Below are 25803 nucleotides of genomic sequence, written 5' to 3'. Positions count from 1 at the left end.
CCATATGAAATTACATAGCTCGAATAAAGCTCAACTGAAATAATCACAATGATGTAGCAAGTAACCAAGTAACAGGCAAGCCCAAAAGAGTTTGCTCTAAGGGAGTGCATGATAATATTCCTCCTTTTCTAGCTCTTATTTCTATGGCTACATCTCATTCACCAGTCTCCATGCCTATTTCTTCCCATCTGAATACTTTTCCTCCTGCTTCCTCACCTGTAAAAAATAATTTAATGACCTTTGAAAGACACTGAAAAGAGTTTCATTTGAATAGTGTGCAGAACAGCAGAGTTCTGGGGTTGTTACTGTGCTCTGGCGCAGCAGGAGGCTGCTTTACACAAAGGTTTTGGGCAGGTAGCTTTGGTTTTCCTCTACTAAAAGATACAACTTAGTATCTTCTGTCTTCATGGGACTAAATATTGGGGACAGTATCTTCCTCAGGCAACACCTTTTGTATGATAACATTATAAACGAAAAGACTGTTGTAATTAAAGATCCCTTGACTCTTTTCAAAAGCATTGGGTGCAAAGACAGTAGTCCTGTCTGAATTCTGATTCTTTTAATGACCATCTGCTTTCCCCAATCCCCTCGCAGTTCCAACTGGATACTTTCTTCTTCATTTCTTGTTTTAAACCTGCTTCCATTTCCCGTTTAATAATGGCAGGGTTCCGCCTCAGAGGTGACTGTGCTTGAGTGATGAGCAGAGCACAGTGACCCCTCCATGGGTGCATTCTTACACCATCACCAGAGGTGACACCTCACTGCAAAGATTCCAGGGAAGGCAATGAGACCACTTTAAGAAACAATGAATTTTAAGGAAAAAAAAGTAGAGCACAAACAAGCAGCGCATTGTTATCAGTTTACAAATGACTGAGAAAAAGGCATCCTTGCTGGGCTATCCACTCTTTCCAGCAGCAGCACTGACCAGGCACAGGTGATGCACGTTCTAGAAGGAATAATCTGAGTTACCTTTTTGGCTTCTAAATCAACTGTAATAATTCAGAAATGAAGATTCGCGTATGACAAATTCATTAAAATCCTCTGTTCTTAATGGGTAAAAACCCAAACATAACAATAGGATGCACTGAGATGAAGGGAAAAAACGAGGCCAAGCGCAGCACTGCCCTGCAATATGATGTCCCAGATCAGGTCACCCTATCTGCAAAAGACGCAATAGAAATAAAAGGGGTTCAGGGACAGGTGACAGCGATGAGTTTGAGGTTTGGCAAAATTTCTGTAAGAAGGGAGATTGAAAACACCAGGGCTTTTTGCTCTAAAGAGGAAATAAATCAGGCTGGACAGTATAGGGATATGAAATGATGGAGAGTACAGCAAAGGCAAACACCCTGTTAAAACCAAGGAGCATCCCGTACAACTGAAACCCTACCCATCTGAGGCTGGATGGGATTTGCTGCTTTCCTACTATGTGCAATAACGCGTGGAACACACTGCCCCAAGATACTACCCAGGCCAAACATTATCCCTAAAAGGAGGACAATACAGGTATGTGAACTGCAATAATATTGACAGTCACTTTATATACAATAGGACAACCCCTCCTCACAACCCCTTCCCCACAATATCAGTGATATCAACCCTCTTGCTTCAGACCACAAGCAGGAAACAATCTGTCCAGGGTACAGAAATTTCCCCTATCAGCAATTATTTTGCACGTTTGCCCACTTAGGAGAGTTTTATATTTTCTTATATAATGCAAATTAAAAAATGCAAGATACTGATGCAAAAGGGTTCTGCTATCATCTGCTGTTTCTTAAACTCTTCTGTTTGGGAGGAAATTCATATATGCTAAACAAGAGTCTGTTTGAAAAGCGCTCTCTCTTAAGGGTTTTTAAGTGTTCAGGCAAGAGAGAAAAGTGATCATCCTTCCCGTTTTAATGAGCTCATGGAGGACCTGAAAAGAAATTTCCCTTTCAGACAGCTTGTGTCCCAGCCGCTTAAAAATTCCATCCCCCACATCATGTCACCCCTAGTGACTCTGAGTGATCGCCATGAAATGCTGGATGTGGCATTGACCCATCAGGGAACACGCTCATTCTCAGTAAACTTTTAGGGAACAGACAGCTTGTTTCAATAGATTTACAATATCAGTTTCTGAAAGGACCTGCCGCAGACGTGCCTTCAAGATTTACAGGTCTGTCATTCCTGATGACCCCATCTAGATCTTCCCAGCGGAGCCCAGTGAGCTGTTACACAAAGCTGTAACCACCTTTTTGAATATTCTGCTTTACTCCTTTCCAGAAAAGCAAATAAGTACATCAAAACCCAACAAAACACTTTGCACTGCTATCTATAGGTTTCTCTTCTCAACTTTCTTGCCTCCTTTACAGAAATGGAACAATGTTGGTTCCTCCCTTACCAGGATGCTCATTCTCTGGACCAGAATTTCATGGACAGAGAAACTAAGGTACAAGCACTGGTCACTGATTTTCTCAGGAACACAAAAGAAGCTGAGCACTCCCTGCACACAGCTTCATTTCCACTGAACTGGAACTGCCACCTCTGGCCTTTCTGACTACAACTGAGAAGAGACGATCTCCTGCTTTTGCATTTCATTAGGAGACATTCATGCGATATCCTGGTCCAGCAGTCAGTTAGGCAGCACAGCTCTGAGCAGGACTTATTAACTGGGGTTCCAGCCTGCAAAGATTTTGGTCACCTACGTCTGGCCACTAATTTGCTGAGACAAATCTCCCTTTTGAGCCTCAGTTTCTCACACTGTGAAATGGGAAGACTAATAGTGACTTGTCTCAAAGTGTAAACTAATTAAAATACATTGAGATTCAGAAATGGCAGAGACTACTGAGCTAAATAATCTCAAAGTAATTCCATGTGCTCTGGCATAGATCTGACAACAACTTATCTACGTATGCTCTTAATAGAGGTTCACGTTTTCATTTTCTCTGAGCATATTTTAGGCTCCATCACATAAAAGCGAAGTCTACACGAGGCACCACCAAGCAGAATGCACAATCATTAATTTCTGCAGAGCAGCTTTGAAAACACTCCAGGTAACTCAATAAATTAGAATAATAAACACAAAGGAAACCAGAGAACAAGCAAGGACAGGGCAGAAATCACAAACGGAGGCCGATGGTGTAACACATGGTACAACGGCAGTTCAAACTGGGCCTCCGTGGGGCACTCGGGAGCTGCTGGGAGACACATGTGAGGTGGAGGATACCCATGTCTTGGTGCTGTTCCCCATTACTCCTTGAATCTCATATGAGCAGTTTTAATTTAAGTATCACTGTGCATATGCCACCAAGGCCTCTCCCTGCAATGCCCGCGGGGAGATCTTCAGCTGGCAAGCACAGCGCAGCCCCCGTAGCCACAAACCCACAGCGAAGGAACATTTGCTGATGCAAACACGAGCCCCAGCAGCAGCAGCAAGCAGCGCCTAAGGCTGAGATGGTGCTGCAGCAGAGGATGGCCGGCTGCTGCCAGCAGGATGGAGCCTGGTGTCAGCTAGGGATCTGCCCACAGGTGTTACACGCTCCTGTCTGCCTGCAGGCAGGGAGCTGGGGAGAGGGAGGATGAATAACTGTGCCTCTGAACAGGCTGCTTTGGGCTCCTCTACGCAGTATGTATTCCTGCAGAAGCAAATCAACCCCAGAGAAGAGCAGGAGGAGCAGTCTTTAAACCTGGAAAAGGGTATTACTTTCTTGTAGGAAAGTTTGCTCACTCTTAACATGCCAACGGCAGCACCCGCCCCCACCTCCAGCTCTCCCAGTGTGGGGCTCCCCACACCAGCTCTGCCCCTGCTCACCTGCACCCCATCTGCTGCTCCACACCTATTTCTTTCCCCAGCGCATCAGGCTTATGCATCTTAAGTGCTCGCTTCTGCAGCTTCTCCTGTTTCAGTCCCAAGCCTCTTCTGAACAGAAAGTACCGCTCATATAAAAATGACAAGGACAGGCAGCAAGAATTAGGTTGTGAGGAAAGATTCAGCAAACTTGTTCCATTTTCTGCCTGGATCAAGACCTGAACCCCCAGGAAGCCTCCAGAGATACTATCTGCTGCAAACGTACTGTGACATTTAAAAGAGACCTCCTGGCGAGTCCTGGGAGCAGAGGGATGAACTTCTAGGGGAAAGTTTTCTCTTTGCTACGCAAGGAATTGATGCTATTTATAACGACTCCTGCTGTCCTCAACTGGGCATGAAGACAATCAGCATCTGTCCAGGCCCTCGGGGAGATTGCAGAACCAGAGATGTTGTACATGTATCTGTGCAGTGCCTGCTGCTATAGCGTGAAAGCGGCAGGGTAAGTAGAGAGGAGCTGTGAAGGGCTCAGCCAGGGCTGGCGAGACGAGGTGCTGGGGAAGGGGGCTGAGAGGAAGGGGATGGTACCAACAGGGACGGGTTTTGAGTGTGAGTGTCTGTTACTTGAGATCATACAGATGGTTTCTTTTTAGCTGCGGTTTTGAAAAGCCCCCTGCCTACTCTGCTGGAGGCACTTTCCTGCCAGAGCCAAACCCGGAGCTCCCAGTTGCAAGAGGAGAGCTCAAAGGTCTTCGAAAACAGAGAGTGCATTATGCTGGGGAGCTGGGAGCTGGAACTCTATACAGGTAGTATCACATGCCTTTGTCTGCTTGTCCTGACAGGGCAAAGCCCAGGAGCCTGCTGAAGCCCAGAACCTCTGACCTGGTCATCCTGCCTGGCAACTGGTTCCCCCATGGCCTGTCTCCACCACCCAACTCTGTCTGCAAGCGGCCCCCCTTCCTCCTACCCTGTCCTGCACAGCAATCCCCTGGCTATAATTCCTCTGACTTCAAGAGGAGCCCTGCCTGTCTTTCCCCACTCCTGCTGCTCCCTCCCTGCTCACACAGAGGTTTCCTCTCCCTTGCATCCCCCTCCAACACATCCAGGTTTCCTGCAAGGGGAAACCCCCATGCTGCAAGGCCCCTCTGGGGCATCAGTCTCCTGCTCCTCTCCCCCACCCCAGCAGCAGCACAGACAATTGTTTCCTTGCTCCATTAAGCCAGTAAATGAGGCTGGCTTAGCTCAGCACTGTGAGCCAGTGCTCTGAGCCCAGGATGTGTCTCAGCATAAGAAGTAACACCGACGCGAACACAGGCGCGCAGGAGGGATTTGTGAGTTTGGCACCACGCTCTTCTACCCCCAGACACTGAGGAGAACAGCTTCTTGAGACCAAATCAAGCAAGCTAATGTAGCCTGCAAATGTCTTGGGGCTTGGACAAGGGACTGTGCTGCCGCCTTCTTCGAGGCCATCCACCCTGCTCCAGGAGAAGATAAATCAATGCAAGGCAACATCTGCCAAGATATTGACTTTGGCTCTGCTCACGGACTGCCTGCACCTCAGAGATGGGTAATATTCAGCTTGATTATCTCTCACTGCCAAGAGGAAGTTTCTCTCTATGCTTAAAATCACTGGGATGAGCTAAGGAGGAATCGATCTGTGGAAGAGAAGTGCTGACAAGAAAACATGAGTCGGAGACAGGATAAGAGTGGACAATGGGTGAGCAACAGAGACAGCCTCGGGCAGCTTGCCTGGCCAGGTTAACAACGGCCTGGGTCACTACAGCTGGAGAAAGCTTAAGACCAAACACATTCATCCAAACTTTACAGCAGGCCCCTGTACGCTCTTCGCCCCCTTCCCCAAATAGCTTTTCCTCTCTTAACTTGCTCCTCACCCTCCTAAAACATCCTTTCTCTACTCTCCCCTACATCCTCACCACACTGGAGTTTTCTGGTTGCTAAATCTGTCCCTGTAAGTCACCCAATTCACTGCTTAAGGCATGACACTCAGTGGTTGCAAGGCTCACTGTCTGCCCTGCTTTGTGTCTTACGTCACGTGCCACCTCCCTGGTGGTGAAAAGCCCCAACAGCACCATACACTGTACCACATCCACCCCGCAGGCAGACCCTGAGTCTCATGGGCTCATATCCCAAAGCACAAGGTGATGTCGCACCAAGGAAAGGTGACATTTCATTAGCCAAAGGTGCTGACGAAACCTCATGAGGTGAACATTCGGCAACACTATCAAACTTTCCCAGGATAAAACAATGAGCCTTCAACTTGTTTTTCCTATCACGCTTGTGGTAGAACATCCTCCGAGTCCTGTGGCCCTCCAAGGGCAACAGATAAGAAAAAAGATCTGAGTCCCTCCAAAAGAAAATCAGTTTTAGGGATAGTCTTGACACTGATTCCTACTTCTGTCTGCCAGATAGGTTGTCACATGCTTGGACCAGAGTGGCACTGACTACAGACTCCCTGGGGCACACCACGCTACTGGGATGGAAGGGAGAAGGGCAGCCACAGCAGAAGAAATGGGTAAGGACCTCCCAGCCAGGCTCACTTGGCTCCTTGCTGAGGTGCTTCTCTGAACCTTTCAGCTATGTTTCTGCCCATGCTCCTGCCATTCGCTGAGCCTGAAGGCTGCACAGGATTGAGAAGCAGAGGTGGAAGAGACCCGAAGGAACCATCTAGTCTGTTCTTCTCTGTGAAGAATGGATCAGCTCTACTTCGTCATTTGTGGCATCTGTCACTCCTCGTACATGTCTAGTCTGTCCTTAAAGCCCTCCAGTGATGGAGCCACACAGCCTCCCACGGCAATTTGAGTCAATGTTTTGCTATCTTTACTACTGCAGAGTTCTTACTGACATTCAGCCTGTCTTTCTTGCTGCAATCTTAAACCATTCCTCCTCATCTTCTCCTGTAGAAGACATCATTCCTTTCTTTTCTTACATACCTGCATGCTGTTATTTATATCTCACGCTTAGTCCTCTCTTCTTTAGACCTAACAGCCCCATTTCCATCCATCTCTCCTCACTGACTATGCTATCTAGGCTTCTGATGATTCCCACTTCTCTCTTCTGGACTACATCCAACCGGTCCCCATCTCCCTAGAAACATCAAGTGCCCCAAATAGACACAGGACTATTTCAGTGTATACAGTGATCAGCAAGCAGCCAATACTGCCCCTGAAGCACGGACACAGCTAGAGCAGAACACAACACGGCATCCAGTAAGACACTGAATGATGCTGTAAAATTTGCTGCATGCCCTTCCTTCTCTGGGAGCTGGACGCTGCTCCCACTTTGAGCTCCACGTGGAAAAAAAAAAAAAAAGGCATTTAAAAGGCTAACTGATCTGACTAGGACTGACGTCCTTGACCCACGTGGCCCGCATTTAAGCACCACTTCCCCACTCAGGGGGGAAGAAGAAAGCTGCAGCATGTTCCTCCACCTTGGGACACACTTTTCAAATGGATAGACCTGCATGCCTCTGAGTCATCAGCAGTCCTGGAGACCAGCCAGGAGAATAGGAAGGGAAGAAATGCCACCCTAAAGGCCAATGAATACGCATGAAGCATGTTACGCAAGAACCCCCTGTGGACCCCCTTGTCCGGGTAAAAGTCCTACAGATGGCCCATCACTAAGCACAGTTGATGCAGTAGGGAGGATGTGTGGGTGGACAGATAATTTGATATTTAGCTGAAAGAACTAAAATGGGTTTAATGCAGTGCTAGGAAGACAGATTGCCCGCAGCACCTTCTGCTCCTGATTATGGATGCCAATCTCAGGTTTCCCTTAGGTGTAAAAGCAGCCAGGATGCATGTGTTTTCACAAAGGCTTCAGAGTCTCAGTCTCACAAAAAGGAGGTACCACAAAAGGATAATAAAGGGTGACCAGCACTGAGAAACATCCCTCCTACAGCACCAGCAGCTGGCTTCAGTTTTCTGTAGCATCTTATGGTTCCATGCCAAACATGTGGGGCTGTCTCCAGAGTTCCTGGAAAGCCTCTCCTGCATTGGACAAATCTGTCTGAAATGATTCTAACTCATGAGCTAAGGACCTGCTGCTTCTCTTCAAGGTCAGAGAGGTCTGGCACTTTGAACACTGAGGACTTTCCATAAGACTGCATCACCACAGTCTTTTAAATACATCTGCCGCCTTTGCTACCTGCACAAGAAAATCTCAGGTCTGCACCCCAGCACTGATCTGTGTCACCCCATGTCAGCATCATGCAGGAATATCAAGCTTCTCACCCAAGAAAGAGCTACAACAGAGGGGGAAAAAAGCCCCCAGCTGCTCCCTTCCAACTTCCAGCAGTAGAATCACAGCACACCAAGGAAGCACTGAAGCATGTTCCTCTGCTGACAGCAGCAATGTGGCTTTCACATCAGACTGCAGCCTCAGCTCTTGCCTGTCAACCACCTCATCAATGAATGGGCTCGCATTCCACTCTGTTTCCAACTTGGGCTGCAATTGAAAGCAGGAGAAGCACATCGCGGGGATGCAACAGGCACCCAACTACATTCCTGCTAGGAAGAGAAAGAGCTTTACTGGTGGCACAGCCCCCTCCCAAACACACGCCTTCCTATGAGCTCTCAGGACAAACAGGCACCAGGCATTCTGTGTAGGAACAGAAAATAAATAACACTGGGAATGCTCTGCAGGCCCAGCCTGAATACAAAGTGCTGACTGAGTGGCCAGGCTCAACAAGAGAGCTCAGAGCCTGCTCTATCATCTACAGCAGAAGAGCCAGGGCTCTGCAGTCACTGCAGTGCTCCCCCATCCTTCTCTGCTTTTTCCCCAGCCCCCTATTCTTGCTCCCAGGTCCAGAAGTGAGGGAAATTCGAAGCAGAACAGGGTTGAGCAAAGAGAGAAAGAAAAGGAAGAGGGGCATGTGTTGGGGAGGGGTGAAGGGTGAGGAGATGGATTGAAACAGAGAGAGAAAGCAAAGGAGGGAGGGAAGAGATGGAGAAGGCAAGAAAGAGATGTGACAGACAGCTTCATTGAGCAAGGTGGCAGGCTGGATGGGCGAGCGTGCCAAGCAGAGGGAGCTGGGTGCGATTTGCAAGAGGGGAGACAGGAGAGAGAGATTTCAGCTCTGTCTCTCTGATGAACTTATCCATCCTTTCTCTCTCAGTGGACAAATCTCTGCAAACACACTCTCCCCTCTTCTCGCTGGCAAGAGACTGCCAAGGATGGCAGAGGAGGGAAGGCAGATGAGGTACAGTATGTGCACAACTCAGAGGCTTTGGGCACACTCCAAGTCTCAGCAGTAGGTATAATAACAACAGGCCCTAAGGAGCAGGTCTAGCTGCTGAAGGAGGTTAACTCCTTCTCTGTTCCTCATTAGGATGGGATCTCCTATTACTGCTGCCCACATTCAGCACGCTGTAAGGTGTACTGCCCCCATATGCTGCCCTGAACTGTTTACTGCCCAAAACCATGGCTACCTTATGTAGCACACAGGTGAGAAAGGCCATCTGACTATTCTTTACACTTTCTGTCATGGTTTTTTTTTTAATAAACATGAGGCCATTGCTGCCCAGAGCCTGTCCCTATCCATACTCCCCATCAACAAGTTGATCCATTTCAGACAACCACAATTAGTAGGAAGGTTGAGGAGGGAAGTCACTAACAAAGGGGATTGCATTTACTTAGCTTCTTACCACAAGGTCCATGGTTCACAGGACCCGAAGTCAGCTATTCACAAGGTACTCGCTTGCACACGTAAGGCCTGTCTGAGCACACAGCCAGCCCCCCACACTCAGCAGTGATTTCAATTTAATAGCAGCATAATCTGAGAAACAGACAAATACGCCTGTGCGGGTGTGTGGTGGGTGCGTGCCAGCAACTGTGCGGATGTGTGCGTCATTTCTCCGTGGCGTCTCAAACGCCTCTGGAAAGTAGCTGCTCCCTCATGTTTGCTCCAGCCCCGATTGTCTCTTTGCGGTGCTGCGAGCCGCTCCTGTGCTCGGTGGCACGGTGTAACTGGGTGGTGACAGCAGTAACTGGCTAGGGAAAGAGGAAAGTTAGCCAGTGCATGCAAAAGGGGTTACTTACAAGGAGTGATCTGCTTTGGGTGGTGTTGAGCGGTGGGGTCATGAGGTCCCTTCCCCCACGAAGCCCCCGTGAGCAACTGCCTCAGCTGGCGCAGGCTCCCTGCTCTGTAGCTGCAGGGCGGGAGACCACAGATCATCTTATATTGCATTTAGCAGAGAGGGGACAGTAATTTTTCAGGGAGTTATCACTCCTCGAATCCCACTTTTCTCCAAGCTCAGAAGACACCCCAGAACAGATAGGGGGTTCCTAACGTCCCTGTGCTACCTGCAGCACTCAGTAGGGTTGCTACCTTGTCCTGGTGGTGGTTTTCTCTCCTCCTGCGCATCTTCCAATTCCACCATGCTTATTTATGCCTCGTCCCCTCTGTCACACGCTCTGCCTTCTGTTCACTGACAAGACGAATGCAGGGCCTGATTGTGGACAAATTCCTGCAGACTTCAGTTGGAAATCTGGGCAGGGGGTGGGAATGGGGCTCACTGTGAAGGAGCTGGCGTGAAGGAGTCAGCCAGGCTTTGTCACTGTGGCTCCTCTCCTCCAAAGGGAAAGAAAGAGATAATGATGTTAGACTGTTTTAACCTTTCTTTTTCTGAACTTGATAGGCTTGGCCTGAGGCACCTTTCCTAGCAAAAACAGGCTGCTGTAAGATTGATTGGTTGGGTGCAGAGTTTAAAGGTAATTTTCTCTTGTCACATGCACATAAATTATTGTGGCTCAAGCTGCGATCAGCTCCACGTCTCACTTGTTCAACTGCTTTTATGCCTGGGCTCAGATGAGGGGTTGTAAGAACCACGTCCAGTGCTCCCCAAGCAGCATCCTATATAAATACGTATCAAGAGCACCTCAGGCACACGCACAAAGTTAGCATCTCGGAGGAAGGAAGGGGCACATGCCTGCAAATCTGTACAGCCAGGGACTTCCAGCTGCAGAAGTCGCAGCTAGAGCCTTGTTTGCTCAGCTATGAACCTGTTTAAAATGTTCTGTCCACGAACGCCATGGCAAGGAAAACTCATTCACTCAGATTATTCACAAGGGGGAGAGAAAAAAAGATGCACACAAAGGAAGCACAGCTGCAGCCAAAGTGAATTCATTTTTAACATTCATGAAAATATTCACAGAACACTTCAGTGCTATTTGCCTAAATTTTGCTGTTTGGAGTAAACACTTGAGCCAGCCCAGGCTGTATGTTCTAGGCGCAATACTGCATCAGGGATTAGGGGTGGCTCTTGGCTCCAAGTCAGAGATTCACACTATGTCCCTAAGTACATGTGGCCCCCTTACTTTAAGGCACAGACTCACAGTCTGCCGCTGCACAGTTCTTGACTCTTGGCCCTGTCACAGCCAAAACGACTTTGCAAGTACCCGCAGCCATCGCGTTCCTCATCCATCACAACCTTATGCAACAAAGGCTGTGCCAAATTTAAGCACAAAAACAATGGCGAACAACGACAGCTCTGGCGCACGCCTGGTCTGGAGGACCAGACCCTTTTCCTCCCCTCCGCTTCGCCCTCCCTGTACTCAACCCATCCCCTTCGTTTGTTTCTTTCCCTGAGCGTCCCAAGGAGCTCACACAAGGGAAAATGTGACAGCACACAAGGGAGACTCAGCTGAAGCCCTGAAGACAAGAGCTGTGTGCGTTGTCTCTTCCTCCTCCATAAATAGAGCTGAGACAACGACTGGATAATTGGCTAAGTGCCTGTCAGCCTAATAACAGAGAGAGAGAGACACAGAGAGAGAGAGAGATTTGTATTTACTATTCAAAGTCATGGACGCTGCCTGCCAGTGGATTTCAACGTGGATTTTGTTTGCACAACGAGGCACAAAAAGTGAACAGACGTGCGGCTCTGAGTCATGGTCTCCCTCGCCCAGCCTCGTGCGAGTGTGGATGACCAGCCTGGGATGGAGGGAGTGAGAAAGTTGAGTGCTGAGGTAGCTGCCATGCAAGTACTGTCAGGTTCCCAGTTAGAGTATCACTGGGTTCCTACACTGGAAAGCACCATCACCACCCCTGATGAGACACTGTCATCACTGATGCACTAAGTCACACCACGTTAGGGGCAATGACAGCGGTGGGTCTCCAACATGGTCACCCTGATGTCCCAGAGAGGGGTGGGTGCAGTGGCTCGGTGAGTGGTGGCTGCGCAGCTGTGTGACCACCCCTATTTAATTTCACAACTGCACAGCACAGGGGTTGGTGACTTGGGAGCTGTAGCCCTCTCGGCCTTTCTCTCCCCATCGTAAATCCAGTGCTACTCTAGGAGCCCATCTAAGGACAGCACCCGTGAACAGAAACCACTCAGACATGTCTCACCTCTCACAGGAGAGTGGGAGGGTGAGTGCAGGGGACAAGCCTCCCTGCTTTTCGGAAGTTTTCACCACTTCCCTCTGCCACAGAAATGCAAATTTCAGTGGTTAAAGTGGTTCAAGTTGCTACTGGAAAGGGACAGTATTGGCCAGATCTACCACAGTGTTAACCACAGCCTCAGAAGAGGAAGATGTAATATTCTGTTCGCTCGTTCTTTTTTTCCTTAACAGCTGTAGCAACTGAGGCACAGTGAAGTGAAAGGACACTTCCAGCATTAGCAGTGGTTACTGAGGCCCAGGAGCTGGGAAAAGCCACACAGACCTCCAAGCAAGCAGTCTGTTATCCTGTCCAGTGCTGCCTCTCACCTACACAACACTTGCAGCTTTACAAAGTATATGAACATTTGTACAACTACACACGAGAACACACTTTTCGTTTTTAAACAGGAACAAACATAGGGAAACACACACTTGTGCACAGGCACGCGCAACCACGCACCCCCCAAACTGCACGCAGATGTGTTATTGCAAAGTATCTGTTGAACTCCAGCCCAGTCTGAGTGGGCTCAACTCCATCAAGTCAGCTCTGACTGAAAAAGCCCAACCCCAGTGAAATCAATAGAGCTGCAGCAGGGCTATTTCTCCTCTGTTTGCATGAGGCCGAGCACACTGGGGGCACTCTGGGGTCACAGCCAGCCTCTCCCACACAACCAAGTTGCTCCTAATAAAACTCTGCAGAAATACACACGCACGGGGGAGATTGGCTGTGCAGATTATTTTGAAATAGCTGTTTTCTAGGCAGAGGTGAAACTCATTGTTATTAGTTCCCATTACTTACCATAAAACCAGACACGTTAGATGTGCCTGAAGCCTGAAGCAAATGCTTTGGTGTCAGATTCAGCTGAAAATCACATTCGTTTCTTCTTCAGCAAGAGAAGAGTAAAAGAAAACTCAGTAAATTCCCGACTTCGCCTTTGCGCTTTCCATTGCGCTTACTCCAGCAGAGCACAAGTTCACTCAAGCCCAAGTGAATTTTGATGGACAACAAAACTAGGTACCTTCAATGAAAATGGCTACATTCAGCCTCACAGTAAGCCTGTTGAAGCCCCGTCGCTGCATGAGCAGCGAGCTGTCGCCCCGCAGCTCCATCGGAATCAGATGCCTGTGGGTCTGGATATAAAGGGCAGGTATGTGTAATATATATTTTGAAAACTTATGAGATGGTGAATTCCAGGAACTGTGAGCTATTTTAAGACAGGGTCTTTCCTCATGACCTGCTGGGGAGGGGAGCAGAGTGGAAGAGGTACTGCCTCTGAGACACTCCAGGTAACACGTACTACCATATAAATTTTAATGCCAACTAAGTAGGAAAACATATGGTACTTAGCTGCAAACTGAAGTGTGTGTGCAGACTCAGGGGAGGAGGTTAAAGCCATACAGTCTGATACTGTCTCTCCTCCTCCATCTTTCTGAATGTAAATTATACATACAGTGTTATTAAACACACATAATTTCACCAAAGGAAGAGTCTTTTCTTTTCTCATTTCCATTCCACCTTTTCTTACGATGGGTTAGCCCCACTTTGCAGAAAACACGGTATCACAAAGGCCCTGCTCACCACTGGGCACACCATATATAAATAGTGTGTGTACAAGGAGAGATGCTAAATGCCAGCCTCTGACCATATACACATTGCAACTTCCTTTATCGTATGTATGCACACACACTCGTATCTATATATGCATGTATGCCTTCATATAATGGCACCATCTGCTGCCAGACCTGGAAGTTTTGCAACATCATCTGTTACTACATTTACACATTTTTTTTAACTTTTTTTTTTAAAGGAAAATATCAGCAGTGTACAGCCCCTTTTGCACAGATTCCAACATACCCTCTTCACATGTGTACGCTAGATTTGATAATGAAGGCTCTGCACATACTGGGGAAAGAGAAGAGCCTTTGGGTCTCGTAGTCAACACCACTGCAGATGAGGACGTACTATGGAAACCTCATTTGTCGCCTTTGCTGGGTTGTCACGTGGCTGAGCCGAAAGCCACCCCAAGCTAATGGGTAGGTCGCTAGGCTGGGCGCGCCTGAGCCCTGCTGTGCAACCCTGGGCGAGTCCCCTCACCTCCGGGCACCTCCTGCCCACCCCCAGCCTCTGCCTGTCCCAGCTAATAGCCTGCACGCCCCGCGGACGAGGGGATCTCTCTTACTCTGTGCTCGCGTGGCACTTAACACAAAGGGTGCCTCAACTTAGCGGTGGCCTTTAAGTGCCACAACAATACTACTAATAATCAAGGTTACAATTTTACTGCCAAGACTGTATTATTATGTAGCATTATACCTTCAAACATGCCTATTCTCATTTCTAGCAAACGGCTCAGCCCAGTGCTCCCTGTTATAAATCATATGCTAATTATAAGTGTAATCTGAACAGCTGTTACTTTTCTTTTAAAATGACTGGATAGGGCATAAACTTTGTTGTGATGCTGTGTTGCCACTTTGCCTGAGGTGCCTTTGTCCTCTACCACAGCTCCACGTGTAGAATAACAGTAAAATACTGAGAGGCCAACAACAGAGTTTGCATAAATTGCTTATATTGCAGGATTGCACCAACAGCACTATCGTTACTGCTGGTAATTTGATTCTAGCCCATCCTTTGACACATATAACTTGAAGAAACTAAGTCCCCATTAGGATGGAAGTTCCTAAACGTGCTATCAGCCTGAAACTTCATATTATTTAAAAATACCTGGTAAAAAAGGAAATTGCGCACTCAGTTAAATGCTGGTTTTCATCAGTATTAGATTGATTTAATTCTTGATGAAAAGTTGATGGTTGGAAAAACTCAAGAACAATGAGCCAAATTCTGGCCTTGGTGAGATCCCAGTTCTCCAACGGGCTGAGCATCATCTGAGCAGCGCTCAGCAGCTTAAGCCCTATATGAGTCACTTGCATCTCTTTGTCAGCAGTCCCCAGGAGTCTGCCCCAAAGACACATCTGGTATTTCAGGCAGTGCCCTTGGGCTTTGGTGGATTTGTACTGGTATAACTGAGTGGATGGGAGCAGGGATGTGACCCATTTTGATTCCAGCTAGTGATGAGCTCCATTTCAGAAGACATTAAAGACCAAATATGCCCTTGTGCCAGGACTACTAAAAGCCCTGGGCAACCTAAAAGTCCCACTGACGCTCTCAGAGTAGTACTTTAAAGGCACTTTGGGGTGAGCTGTTGTGATGGCTCCCGATAGAGCTGATCCTTCCCCCGACACCCTGTACAGGTACCTGATCCCACAGCATGGACTCCATTGCCATTTTGCTTCTAACCCATCTTAAGGGTCAAACACCACACAGAGGCAGTTCCCTTCCTCCGCAGTTTGCAGTAACTGCCCTTCGCTATCACATTTTCGTGTCCCGCATTAGCCAGCGTCCTCCGACTTCTCATCCCCTCCCTAGGCTGAAAGTGCACAACACAGCACAGGGTCCCTGCCTTTGCTCACTCAAAACACAGGCAGAGCAAATGAGGTGGGACAGGATGCTGGGGGCAGGTAAATAGAAAGAAGATTTGGGGTTGGGGCTTGTTTTTCTTTTCCCGTTTTAATTTGTTTGGGGGATATTTTGTGGTTTTGTTGTTTGGAGATTCTTTTTTTTTCCTAACGTCAAGCAGGGAAGTTGCATACAAGACCTGACAACCTCATGACTGTGATCTTGCAAGCAAAAACATTGGCAGGAACTGTGGCACGCAGTTCCCTCTCAGTACTCAAAATAAGGTTCAGTGTCCTCCTTCACTTGCTGAAGACGGAGTTAAAAAATGAAACCTTAGTAAATCTGACAGGCTGTCTGATACAGTGTCATCTTTGAAACATCCTGCTCTCTTCTCTTGATTGTAGCTGGCCAAACACCAGAAGCTCTGCTCAGCCCTTCTCACCTGTTGCAGCTCTCAGACCCCTCCTCCCTTTTCAGCCTTGCTCTAAGGAGTGGATCATTACCCTTTTCCCTGTGCATGGTCTATCATGAGCTATTTTTACCCTCTCTCCCTCTCCAATTCCCTAACTTCCCCATGCCAAATACTCACTAAAAGTCATCAACCTTCAGCAAGGCCAACAAATGAATCAAATCTGCTGCCAGGCAATTTAAGAGATGAGCCAGTATAGAGTTAGGAACATTTTTTAAAAGTCCATAGGAAGAGAATACGTTAAATGCCTTAGCTTTAAAAAGTCATATCCAAACTTCCCAGAGTAACTCTACTCTGAGTAAAAAGCTACAGATGAAGTTCCAGAGGAGTGGCTTCCTGTAGGAACATTAGGGCTTATAATAAACTATTTTTCTCCACTTCATATATGAGTCCACCCACCCATTCTTCCACCTACCAGTGTAACACTATATACAAACGCATAAGGCCCAAAAGGAAAAGAATCATTCAGAATACCCTGTCCTCTGTGCTTTGCTGAATGATTTATGCCACAATTTACAAGAACAAAATGTTTTTAGTTATATTATCACTATGTACATTGCTTTTAATTCTCTCCAACTGCGTATCATTTTTTCTCCCTCCTACATTTTAATTTCCCTTCAAGCTACAGGATGGAGCTACTGGGCACTGGTAAACCATTGCTGCACGCTCCCTCTTCCCTCTGAAGCAGATGCACAGCAAAGATAGGTGATAGGATCTCTGTATAGAAATCTCTTACCTATCTCTCTGTGGCGGTAAAGATCTGCTCCGAGCACAGTTAGTACAGATCATCTAATGTTCCTCCCCATCTAGCTCTTCCCCTTATGCTGTCACTAGTGGATCTATAGGCAGGGAGAGCGAGATGCTGGAAGTTTTTCAAACGTAAGGCTGTCTTAAAGTGAGTTATGTTTTGGCAGGGCAGGGAAAACAACGAGGGGGAAGCTAGCAAATCAACCCTTGCTTTAAAACTGAAATGCCATCCTGAAGGATCTGAAGTATACTGGGCAGAGGGAAATCTCACCCCTTCCAGCCTCATGTGGCATTCCTGTCTCCCAGGACAGCCTGGCTTCTGCCTCTCCTCTGAAGGGGGAACTGAAACGTCCCAGAAACCTGGGGCTGGTCCCAGGGAAAGGGAGGGGAGACAACTGCCCTTCCTAGGAAACATGAAAAGCATATAGACAGCCAGATCTGCTTGAAGAGCTTAGGAAGGCAGCTGAGGGAGGTAAAGCCTGTGCACTGGCCACAGTCACTTCTGACAGAAATGCAGCCTGCCAGGAACACCCTATTGCTTGGGGCAAGCAGTTACACAGCTGGGTGGTGTGCTGCTCCTGCAAACTGTGTCACTTGGCACACATCTGGCTGACACAGCTGGATCACCTCACTCAGGTGTTTTATTTTAGTGCCTGACATAACACTGGCAAGCCACACACTCCACACACAAACATTGAAACCAGTCTCTCCCATGCAGCCCCATTGAGCTCGCTGATGAATGCTTCACATGCAGGCACCATCTCCACCATCCACTCACGCTCTCTGCTGCAAATCCAGCTTTAGCACACAGCGTCTAGATAAACTCAAAAGCTCCAAGGTTAAGTGGGAAATAGAAATCCAGTGACCCCTGGCTGGGCAAGTGAGCTTAATGACTTTGCTGCTGTATGTACCAAACATATGCCAGCAAACATCTGCCTGAGCAGCCCTTCCAAAAGAAGTGATTGATGGAAGTGATTTGCCTTTAAAAATGGGATAAGTCAGCTGGGAGTCCTGCTAGAAAAGGGTTAACAGGATATATGAATTGCTAGCGAGTGGAAGGGAGAGGAGCCGGGAGTCAGAGGCAACACCCCTTGTTAGGTGTTTACCATGTCGCATCTAAACCCCTTCCATCGCATATGCAAGGCAGATGAATTACTCTGTAAATCCTATTACTCCATGTGGATAAATCTTACATGTGAGTTAACAAGTCTAGAGAGCTGGGGAATGGAAGCTGCTGAACGGATATTCCAGGATCAAAACAACCCAGCACACGGGAGCTGAGAGAAGCGATACGCATACAAACACACACACACACAAATCCCTCTTCTAGCATCCTTCTTCCCCGGTCCCATCTTGCTACCTCACATACCCCTCTATCATTAAATGGGAGGGATGCAGGACACGGAATCATGTAGCAAACCATTTGGTGACATCTAGCAGGATTTATTTCAGAGAAAGAGAAAGAAAACTTTGCTGCTGCTGTTAGCTTTGCCAGGGAATTGCTCCCTTGATGCTCCAGGGTTTGTGCACTATCAGCTCCTCATACAGATTACAGACTTATTTTAAATTGCGCCCAGTAGTTTTATAGCCATAATACACAGTGCGTGCACACACTCACACGCACAGAATTTGCCTTCAGTGGGGAAGTTACTGCAGGTAAGTTGAGCAAGGCCAAATGTGAAAAAGAAACCCACAGGAAAAAGATGACTGCGTTTCAGCTGTTTGGGACGCTCCTAACTGAAAGCTCAAGTAGCCTCAGAACTACCTTTAGAAAACCTACACGACGAATAAAGAAATATAACACTCAATACTGCCAGTGAACAAGGCTTCATGAGCACAGACACCCTCATCACAACCACTCAGACACGCCAGCACAGCATACACCCATCTAGTTAGCCCTGCAAGAAAACCAACACCAATGAGGTACAAGCTTCATAAATGTTGCAGCTCTTACACCATTTTTTCACCAGCCTTTTCAATTACTGTATCCCTCTCCCCTCCCTACAGGGCAGAAAAATAAATAAATAAAATTAAAAGCCAGAGTTTCCCAAAAGAACTTGCCTGAGAGTTCTGGCAGCACCAGGGATAAAGTTTTTGCATAGGTACAAAAAGAAGTATGGGAAGATCAATGGAACATCTGGCAAGCACAGCTGGATCCCTTTTCAATTTCTCTATTGATACTGCAGGGCTGGTGGAAAATGTACATTCACGAGAGCTGGCTAACACAAACAGATCTTTCCTCACTGAAATTCTTTTGATCCAGAGCACTACACAGACGAGAGTGGTGGCAAGAGGTTTTTCAAAAGCTTTGTGATTTTTTTTTTTTTATATTAAAGCACAAACACACACGCAGAGCTTGTTTGTAGCAGCTGCTGCTGCTGCAGTTCGAGAGGTAAAATAACACACACTCTCACAGAGACATATACACGCAAATCTATACGGCATCACATGTCTATGTTGCATACACAGAAATATAGATACACAGGAAAGGAAAAGTTGGCAAAATGCCCTACCTGAGGATGGCTGTGTCCCCCTGCCTCACGGTGATGTTATCGGTACCTCGGGTAAAATCCACGCTGCGGACTGGCAGCCCTGTAGGGAGAAGGCAAAGCAATCTCAGTAGGACCAGCGGTAATTGTTTCCGATCAGGCTGAGCCCTTGCTACCATGGCTGGTCTCGTCGAGTTTCACTGTCTGTACTTGTCTCTCTCTCTCTACGTGTGTATGTGGATAGACAGATGTAGAAAGAAAAACAATAATAATAATGTACAACTCTCGCTCTGATCGACAGCCCCAGAAAGGGGAGGTGATTTCACAGTCCTTCTTAGCTGCCACTTTCTCTTGCTCTTTTCAGTCTCTTGCCGGCTTCTTTCCCCCCCTTTTCTTTTTTTAAGGCTTTCCAAAAAAAAGTCTTAGCACAACCTTCAATTAAAAAAGAAAAAAAAAAAAAGGCAAGAGGAAAAAGTCAGGTAGCAAAATAATTAAAAAATAATAACAATTAAATCGACCCGTTTGGAGTGATGGAGAGAGGTGGGGAAAAAAGGAAAAGGAACAAGACCAGTCCTGTGCCGCCGGGCTGCGTGAGTGGATGGTCCTGCTCCAGTGCGCGGCTGTGCAGCCTCCCAGCCCCGAGCTCCCTTCCTAACCCACTTTCCCAGGCGGAGCGAGCGAGGGAGGGAGGAGGGAGGGAGAGAGGAGGAGGAGGGAGGGAGCCTCACTCGTGAGACGGCAGCTCGGCACCACGGCGGCGGCGAGCGCGGGAGGGGAGCTGCGAGCGGCGCTTCCCGGCCCCCCGCACCCCCCTGCCCGCGCCGGGGAGCGGGGCTGCCCCGGGCGGCCAGCGGAACGGCCCCGGCAGCACCGGTCCTTCGGGAGCTGGACAGCCGCTGAGGGGAGGGAGGGGGGCGCTGCAGCAGGGAGAGGGGGCATGTGAAGGGAAGAGGGGTGGAGAGCAGAGGGGAGAAACCCCGAGGGAGAGGGGGCTGGAAAGGGGAGGAGGGAGAGGCAGAGAGGGAAGGGGATGGGGGAGGAAGAGGGGGCTAGAGGAAGGATGGGGGAAACGGAGGAGAGTGTGACCGGGGAACTAGAAGCAGAGGCAGACCGGGAAGCAGAGAGAAGGCAGGAGCAGCCGGGAGAGGCTGAGCGGGAGGGAAGCGAGGGGAGCAGGGCAGAGAGGATGGAGGAAGATCCAGCCTATTCACAAGAGAAAATACTGGGGGGGCAAAGAAGCCGCGGCCAAAAGTGCAAACACTTTGGCCTTGCGGCCCAAAGCCACGAGCTAGCTGATTTGCAGAGCAGCATTCTTGGCAACTGCCTCTGCAGCCTCGAACCGTGCTTTTCCCCCTCTCAGACTTCCCTCTCACCAGCCACACAGTTGCACATCCCTCCCTCCGCCCCCCCGCCTCCTTTCCCAGCCGCTGAGGGACGGACCCGAGACAATGCTGGTATTGAGCTGCCCGCAGCGTGAATGCTCGGCCTGTCCTCCCCGGCTGCCAGCGCCCGCAGCTGAGCCCCCAGCCCGGCAGCGAACGCGCCCGCAGCTCGCATACCATCACCATCACCACCGCCGCAAGAGGAGGGAGATTAAATTAATGGAGAGGAATAAACCTCATGTTTTATTGCTGATGCCTGCCTGCCATTCCCCCAGCCCGCTCGCCTCTGCCTGCAGGAGGGATGCGGAGAGCTGCTCCCAGGGATGTTTCGCTAGCGTAACCCTTCTGCGGGGCTGGGAGGGGGACGAGGTGGTTTGAGGGGGGTCCAGGGAAGCGGGTGCCAGAAAAGCTGAGGGGACTCTGTTGTGAGTCGCTGTCCTGAGCTTCACAGCGCTGCTGCGTGCGTGCGGCAGGATGGGGAAAAAAGAGGTGTTGTACGCTGCCTGCTTCACCTCTGGTCCTGGAGCCTTGTGGGGATACAGCGGACCCAAACTGGAGAGATATAAGGAATGGCTCTGTGTCACACAAATGGCCACGTGGGATCAGATCAAAAGTCCCTCTAACCCTGCATCCTGTCCCTGAGCACAGCCTAAAGCCAATGCCTAGGGCAGAGCACAAGACAAGCGTGCAATGGTGCTGCCCCAGAGCACTTCGCTAATTTCTAGTGATCTGTGGCTAAGGCATGTCCCCAGCCAGTGGCAGGGTCTTTGTAGTTAATGGCCCTTGATTGATTTTCTTCTTCCAGGAATGTGTCCAGTTGCTTTCTGAACCCCTAGAAACTGGCCCCTGCAGCCTTGGTATGGAAAGGCCGTGCTGTCTGTGCATACTTAAACAATCCCTGCATGTGTTAAAGGCCCACAAATTAAGAGCTGAGGTCATGACATCACTGCTCCAGTGCCATGCACGCGGCAGCAAAAGAGATGACTGCTTTGTATTCAAGCCAAGGAGCGAACTGATTCAGATGTTTCCCCTGCAGGAGCCTTGACAAGGATGGCACCAGAGAGGGGGAGCAACGAGAAGGAGCTAAGGGGTTAACCCACACCCTGGACGTTCCCAAGCTACCTAAGAGAGAGATTTCACCTGGCAAGGGTATTGCTCTGAAGAAGGCCATGCTGCTGACAGACTAGCAGCCACCACTCTAGGGCAATGGACAGCACAAGGGACAGAGAGACGCCACCAGGCTGCTGGCATCCCAGGCGATGGGCATCACCAGAGGAAACCTCTGCACTCTGGTGACAGTTCAAGTACAGCTAAAAGACCCAGGCCTGTATGAAGTTAACAATGATAGAAATGCACCCTTTTTGCAAGTCAGAGCGTTTCATGGATCCTTTTTACAAGGGTCTCCCACATATGTTTCATCTACATTTAATAAGAGCTATTGTATGTTAATTAAATGCCAGTGGAGTAAGGAAAACATATTTATCAAAGATTAACTATTATGTAATGCAAGAAGCATCTGCCACCCAACTGCTAGAGCTCACTAAATATTTCCTTATCTCAGAGTATTTACTTAGGAGGCAATAACTATCCAGTTAAATCTAAATTTAATGCTTAGTTAAATATAGTTCATGGAAAGTGGCACCGATATGTTTTATACAGAGAACGACAGGGGGGTTTCAGGGAGGGAGAAAGAAGGAATCCTGTCCCCAGACTCTGGTAACATCCTGACTCGAGGTGGGACAGCACATGGCTGTGCCTCCCTACAAAGTGGGGCGCATCACAGTGGACTCAGAGGCCCCTCTCTGCTGAGATGGAAGTACAGGGGAAGCCTTCATCTTCTTACGCATTTATACAATCCTCATTAGAGCCACCGTAGCATAACTATTTAATAATAATAATCATAATAAACAGAGAGATGAGGAAGAAATTCCCTTGAGGGTCTCGTAAACCTTGGGAAAAATAAAACCAAAACCTAAAGCTGATAGGTCTTATTTGCTTTTAGAAGCATACAGAAACAAAAGGAAGGGGTTGCCTGGGTATAAAAGGCCAAACAAGCACAAATCACACAAATCCTAGGAGAAAGCCTCATGAGTAAAATAAATAATGTTATTTTTGCACGTGTTCCCAGAAGAAATGATACTCTGGACCCATCTCCCCCTGCTGGAAGCAGATAATGAAACAGCAGGTCTGCTTTCTAACTTTCCTACCTTCTGAAAACTTGAGGAAAAATTCAGGTAAGCAATCAGATTGCAGACACCACAAATCCATACTGCCATCCTTAGCACCATTTGCCCATAGTCCTGGTAGGTGCAGGACTGGCAGGGCCAGCCTGACTGACCAAATTTTGTCACTATGCAGTTCAGGAATGGATGGAGCAGCATGAGCCCGGCCCTACAGGTACCACATCACCTTCCTCCAATGCAAAACACTTACACCCTGTTCAAAGGGAACATGGCCTAGATAAACACCCTTTGATGAGGGCAGGCGGTACGGCACCACCAAAGACACGACAGAAATGCTTAGATGACAGGCTTAGGAAGGTGTCTGTGTTTCCACACTGTGGGTTTGGGATGGCTCTGCACACAAGCTGGAAGAAAAACAGCAGCACGAGCAGACACAGCCTGGCTTGCCTTGCTCTCCCTGGCTTTGAGGGAAATGTGCTGAAGACATCTAAGCTGGCCAAAGGAGAGACCCTCCATGCTGGCCTTGGGTAGGCAGCCTCCACTGAAATATGCGGTGCTGAGATGCTCTGGGACTGGTACTCAGGTCACCTCTGCCTACCTGTGTGGCAGCTCAGCTTTAGAGATACTCAGGGACTGACATTGTGAAAGCCTGAAGTGCCATCTGCATTTCATGGAGAGCCAACAGAAGCTTAAAGCATGGACTCTGGCCACAAACAGGGATGGTTTTTTTTTTTGCATTTGAGGTAGCTAAAAGCAAATAGCAATCCACGGAAACTTCACGCGATGCCAACTGCAACAGCCATCTGTACGATGTGGATGGCTGCCCTCTAGGAGCTGAAATGAGGCTCATCAGCTCTCACCACAAACTGTCAACTGTCGTCACTTGACTTTCATTCGCTACCAACCACACCAGAACTGGTGACTTGTTCCCAAATCTCGCTGGAATTAGGGAAAAGACATTTCTGAAAAATACAAGAGCACTGCTCACACAAATCTCCAGACCCTTTCACGACCCACATGATTGTTTTAAGGGACTGTATACCTGCTCTGTCAGCAGAGTCTGAGCATCTAGGGGCTTTATTCAGGGTATCTGCAATGATGAGTGAAAACGTATGATGTTTTGTGAGCTATAACGTGTTCAGTCAAGATACACTGCTGTACTCAGCAGCAGAGCCTCCTCAAAGCTTCTCAGCCATGCAGAGAAAATGCAATTTTGTTGCATTGGCAGAGGAGCTACAGAGAGGAACGGGAAAAAAGCCAAAGGGGTTTCAGCACATGAGGAGGAAGATTAAGGGACTGTGGCAGAGGTGTGGTGACCTCTCCTTCCTCTCTTCCTTCCTGTACTTGCAGCTCCTACATGCACACATTTCTACCCTGCTGTGCAAGGGCACCATCCCACTCCATTTTATTAAGCAGCTACATTTCACTCTCCTTTGGTTCCTGGGATTCAGGGAGCCGCAGGAGAAGAGAAGGAGGGAAGGCAGGGCTAGGAAAGAGGTGGAAAATCCTTTGAATGCAGCAGGTGCCTCTAGAGGCAAATTGAAGAGGAGATGGGCTTTCAGTGGTAAATGCCCTTCTCAGACTCAAAGAGGGAGGTCACGTAGGCCATACTCTGCCCATTCCTTCAGCTACATCTGCCTGATAAAGTGGCCTCCATCTATACCAAGCCAGAGTCTGCTGGAAAGAGTGCAGAAATAATTTCCATGAGACAACTGAAAAGAAGAAAGTCTGCTAAGGACAGGATGCTGTCTACCAAACCTGATCCTGTGCTGACTGGACCATCGATTCCACTTATTCATATGCCCAAGGCACTTGTGGAGGACAGGTTACAGGGAAAAATTCTGCAGTTTGAGAAAAATATATGTGTATGGTGGCTCTAATACTAGAAGTAACTGCTCCAGCATGTGCTTTATTTTAAGAAAGACATGGTTTTTATTAATATTTTGCAAGTCTATAAATTAAACTGGCTTTTGATGCTGAAAATCAGAGCCAGCTTAGGCCTGAGACTCACATCCAGACATGTGCTGCAACAAGACCGATTTTCCTCATTGGATAGAAGGATTTATTGCATCGAGAGCACTCACATAGCTCATAACTGTGGAGGATAAACATGCGTGCACCTCTTTCTAAGTGCAGTCACTGAGCTGTAACAGAACTTCCTCCTGTACAAGAACAATAGCTGATTTTCACCAATTTGTAACCTTGTCAGTATGCAATCGATCTAGTTTCACAATTGATCACCTCGGTGCGGACAATTTAGAGGCCAAGGGCCAGGTTCTCAATTGCCGTAAGGTGACATATCACCACCACTGTCAAAAGGGCTATGCTGATTTCCACCAGCTAAACATGATGCCTTGAGTTTTGAAGTTCATCTGCTTCTGTGCTGCATGGGTAGAAAACTGCATTATCACCTTTGAAAGAGAAAACCTTGTTCAACTGGATAAAGAGATTTTGTGCCCAGACTTTTCAGAAAATTTCACCTTTAGTTAAAGACAAAATGTGAAGCTTGTGCAGGAGGAAAATAGCAGCCTAAAGATGTCTTTTTTCAGCAGGGTATGACCAAGTGGGAGTAAAGAATTAGCACTGCAATTGGTTTGTGGCCTTAACTACTGGTTGTTACCACAGCAAGTGCTTGTAGAACTACCAAGTCATTGGCAACAGGTCCTTCCTACTTCAGAAGAACAAGAAACAGAGAGCACTTCCCTTTTAGGTAAAACAAAAGTTGCCCTTCTGGCCTTGCTTTTATGCTTGTTGCATTTGTAATCAGTAGTACGGAGAGCGTGGCGCTGCCTTTTCCCTGAAATATCACGTATCGTTAGCAACTTCCTTACCGACACCTCGGAACTGGGGTCTGCAGCTGCTGTTTGTCAGGGGGTGTCAACTCACTTCGAAACCACGGCAGGC

The 25803-nt window shown here is 48.1% G+C and overlaps 1 protein-coding gene across 1 annotated transcript in view; it reads right to left on the bottom strand.

The window, feature by feature from the left end:
* The window catches only part of LSAMP (limbic system associated membrane protein), a 319416-nt gene extending 299700 nt beyond the window's left edge, over positions 1–19716 (bottom strand). The window contains exon 1 of the mRNA XM_068417344.1: positions 19359–19716. Within this exon, the coding sequence (XP_068273445.1) occupies positions 19359–19513 (155 nt within the window). The 5' untranslated portion in view covers positions 19514–19716. The remainder of the gene's footprint in view (positions 1–19358) is intronic.
* Between the last annotated feature and the right edge of the window lie 6087 nt (positions 19717–25803).

Source organism: Nyctibius grandis, chromosome 23 (genome assembly GCF_013368605.1).
Source record: "Nyctibius grandis isolate bNycGra1 chromosome 23, bNycGra1.pri, whole genome shotgun sequence".
NCBI lineage: Eukaryota > Metazoa > Chordata > Aves > Nyctibiiformes > Nyctibiidae > Nyctibius > Nyctibius grandis.
The sequence above is the reverse complement of the archived record's forward strand: the minus strand, read 5'-3'. Positions and strand labels throughout refer to the sequence as shown.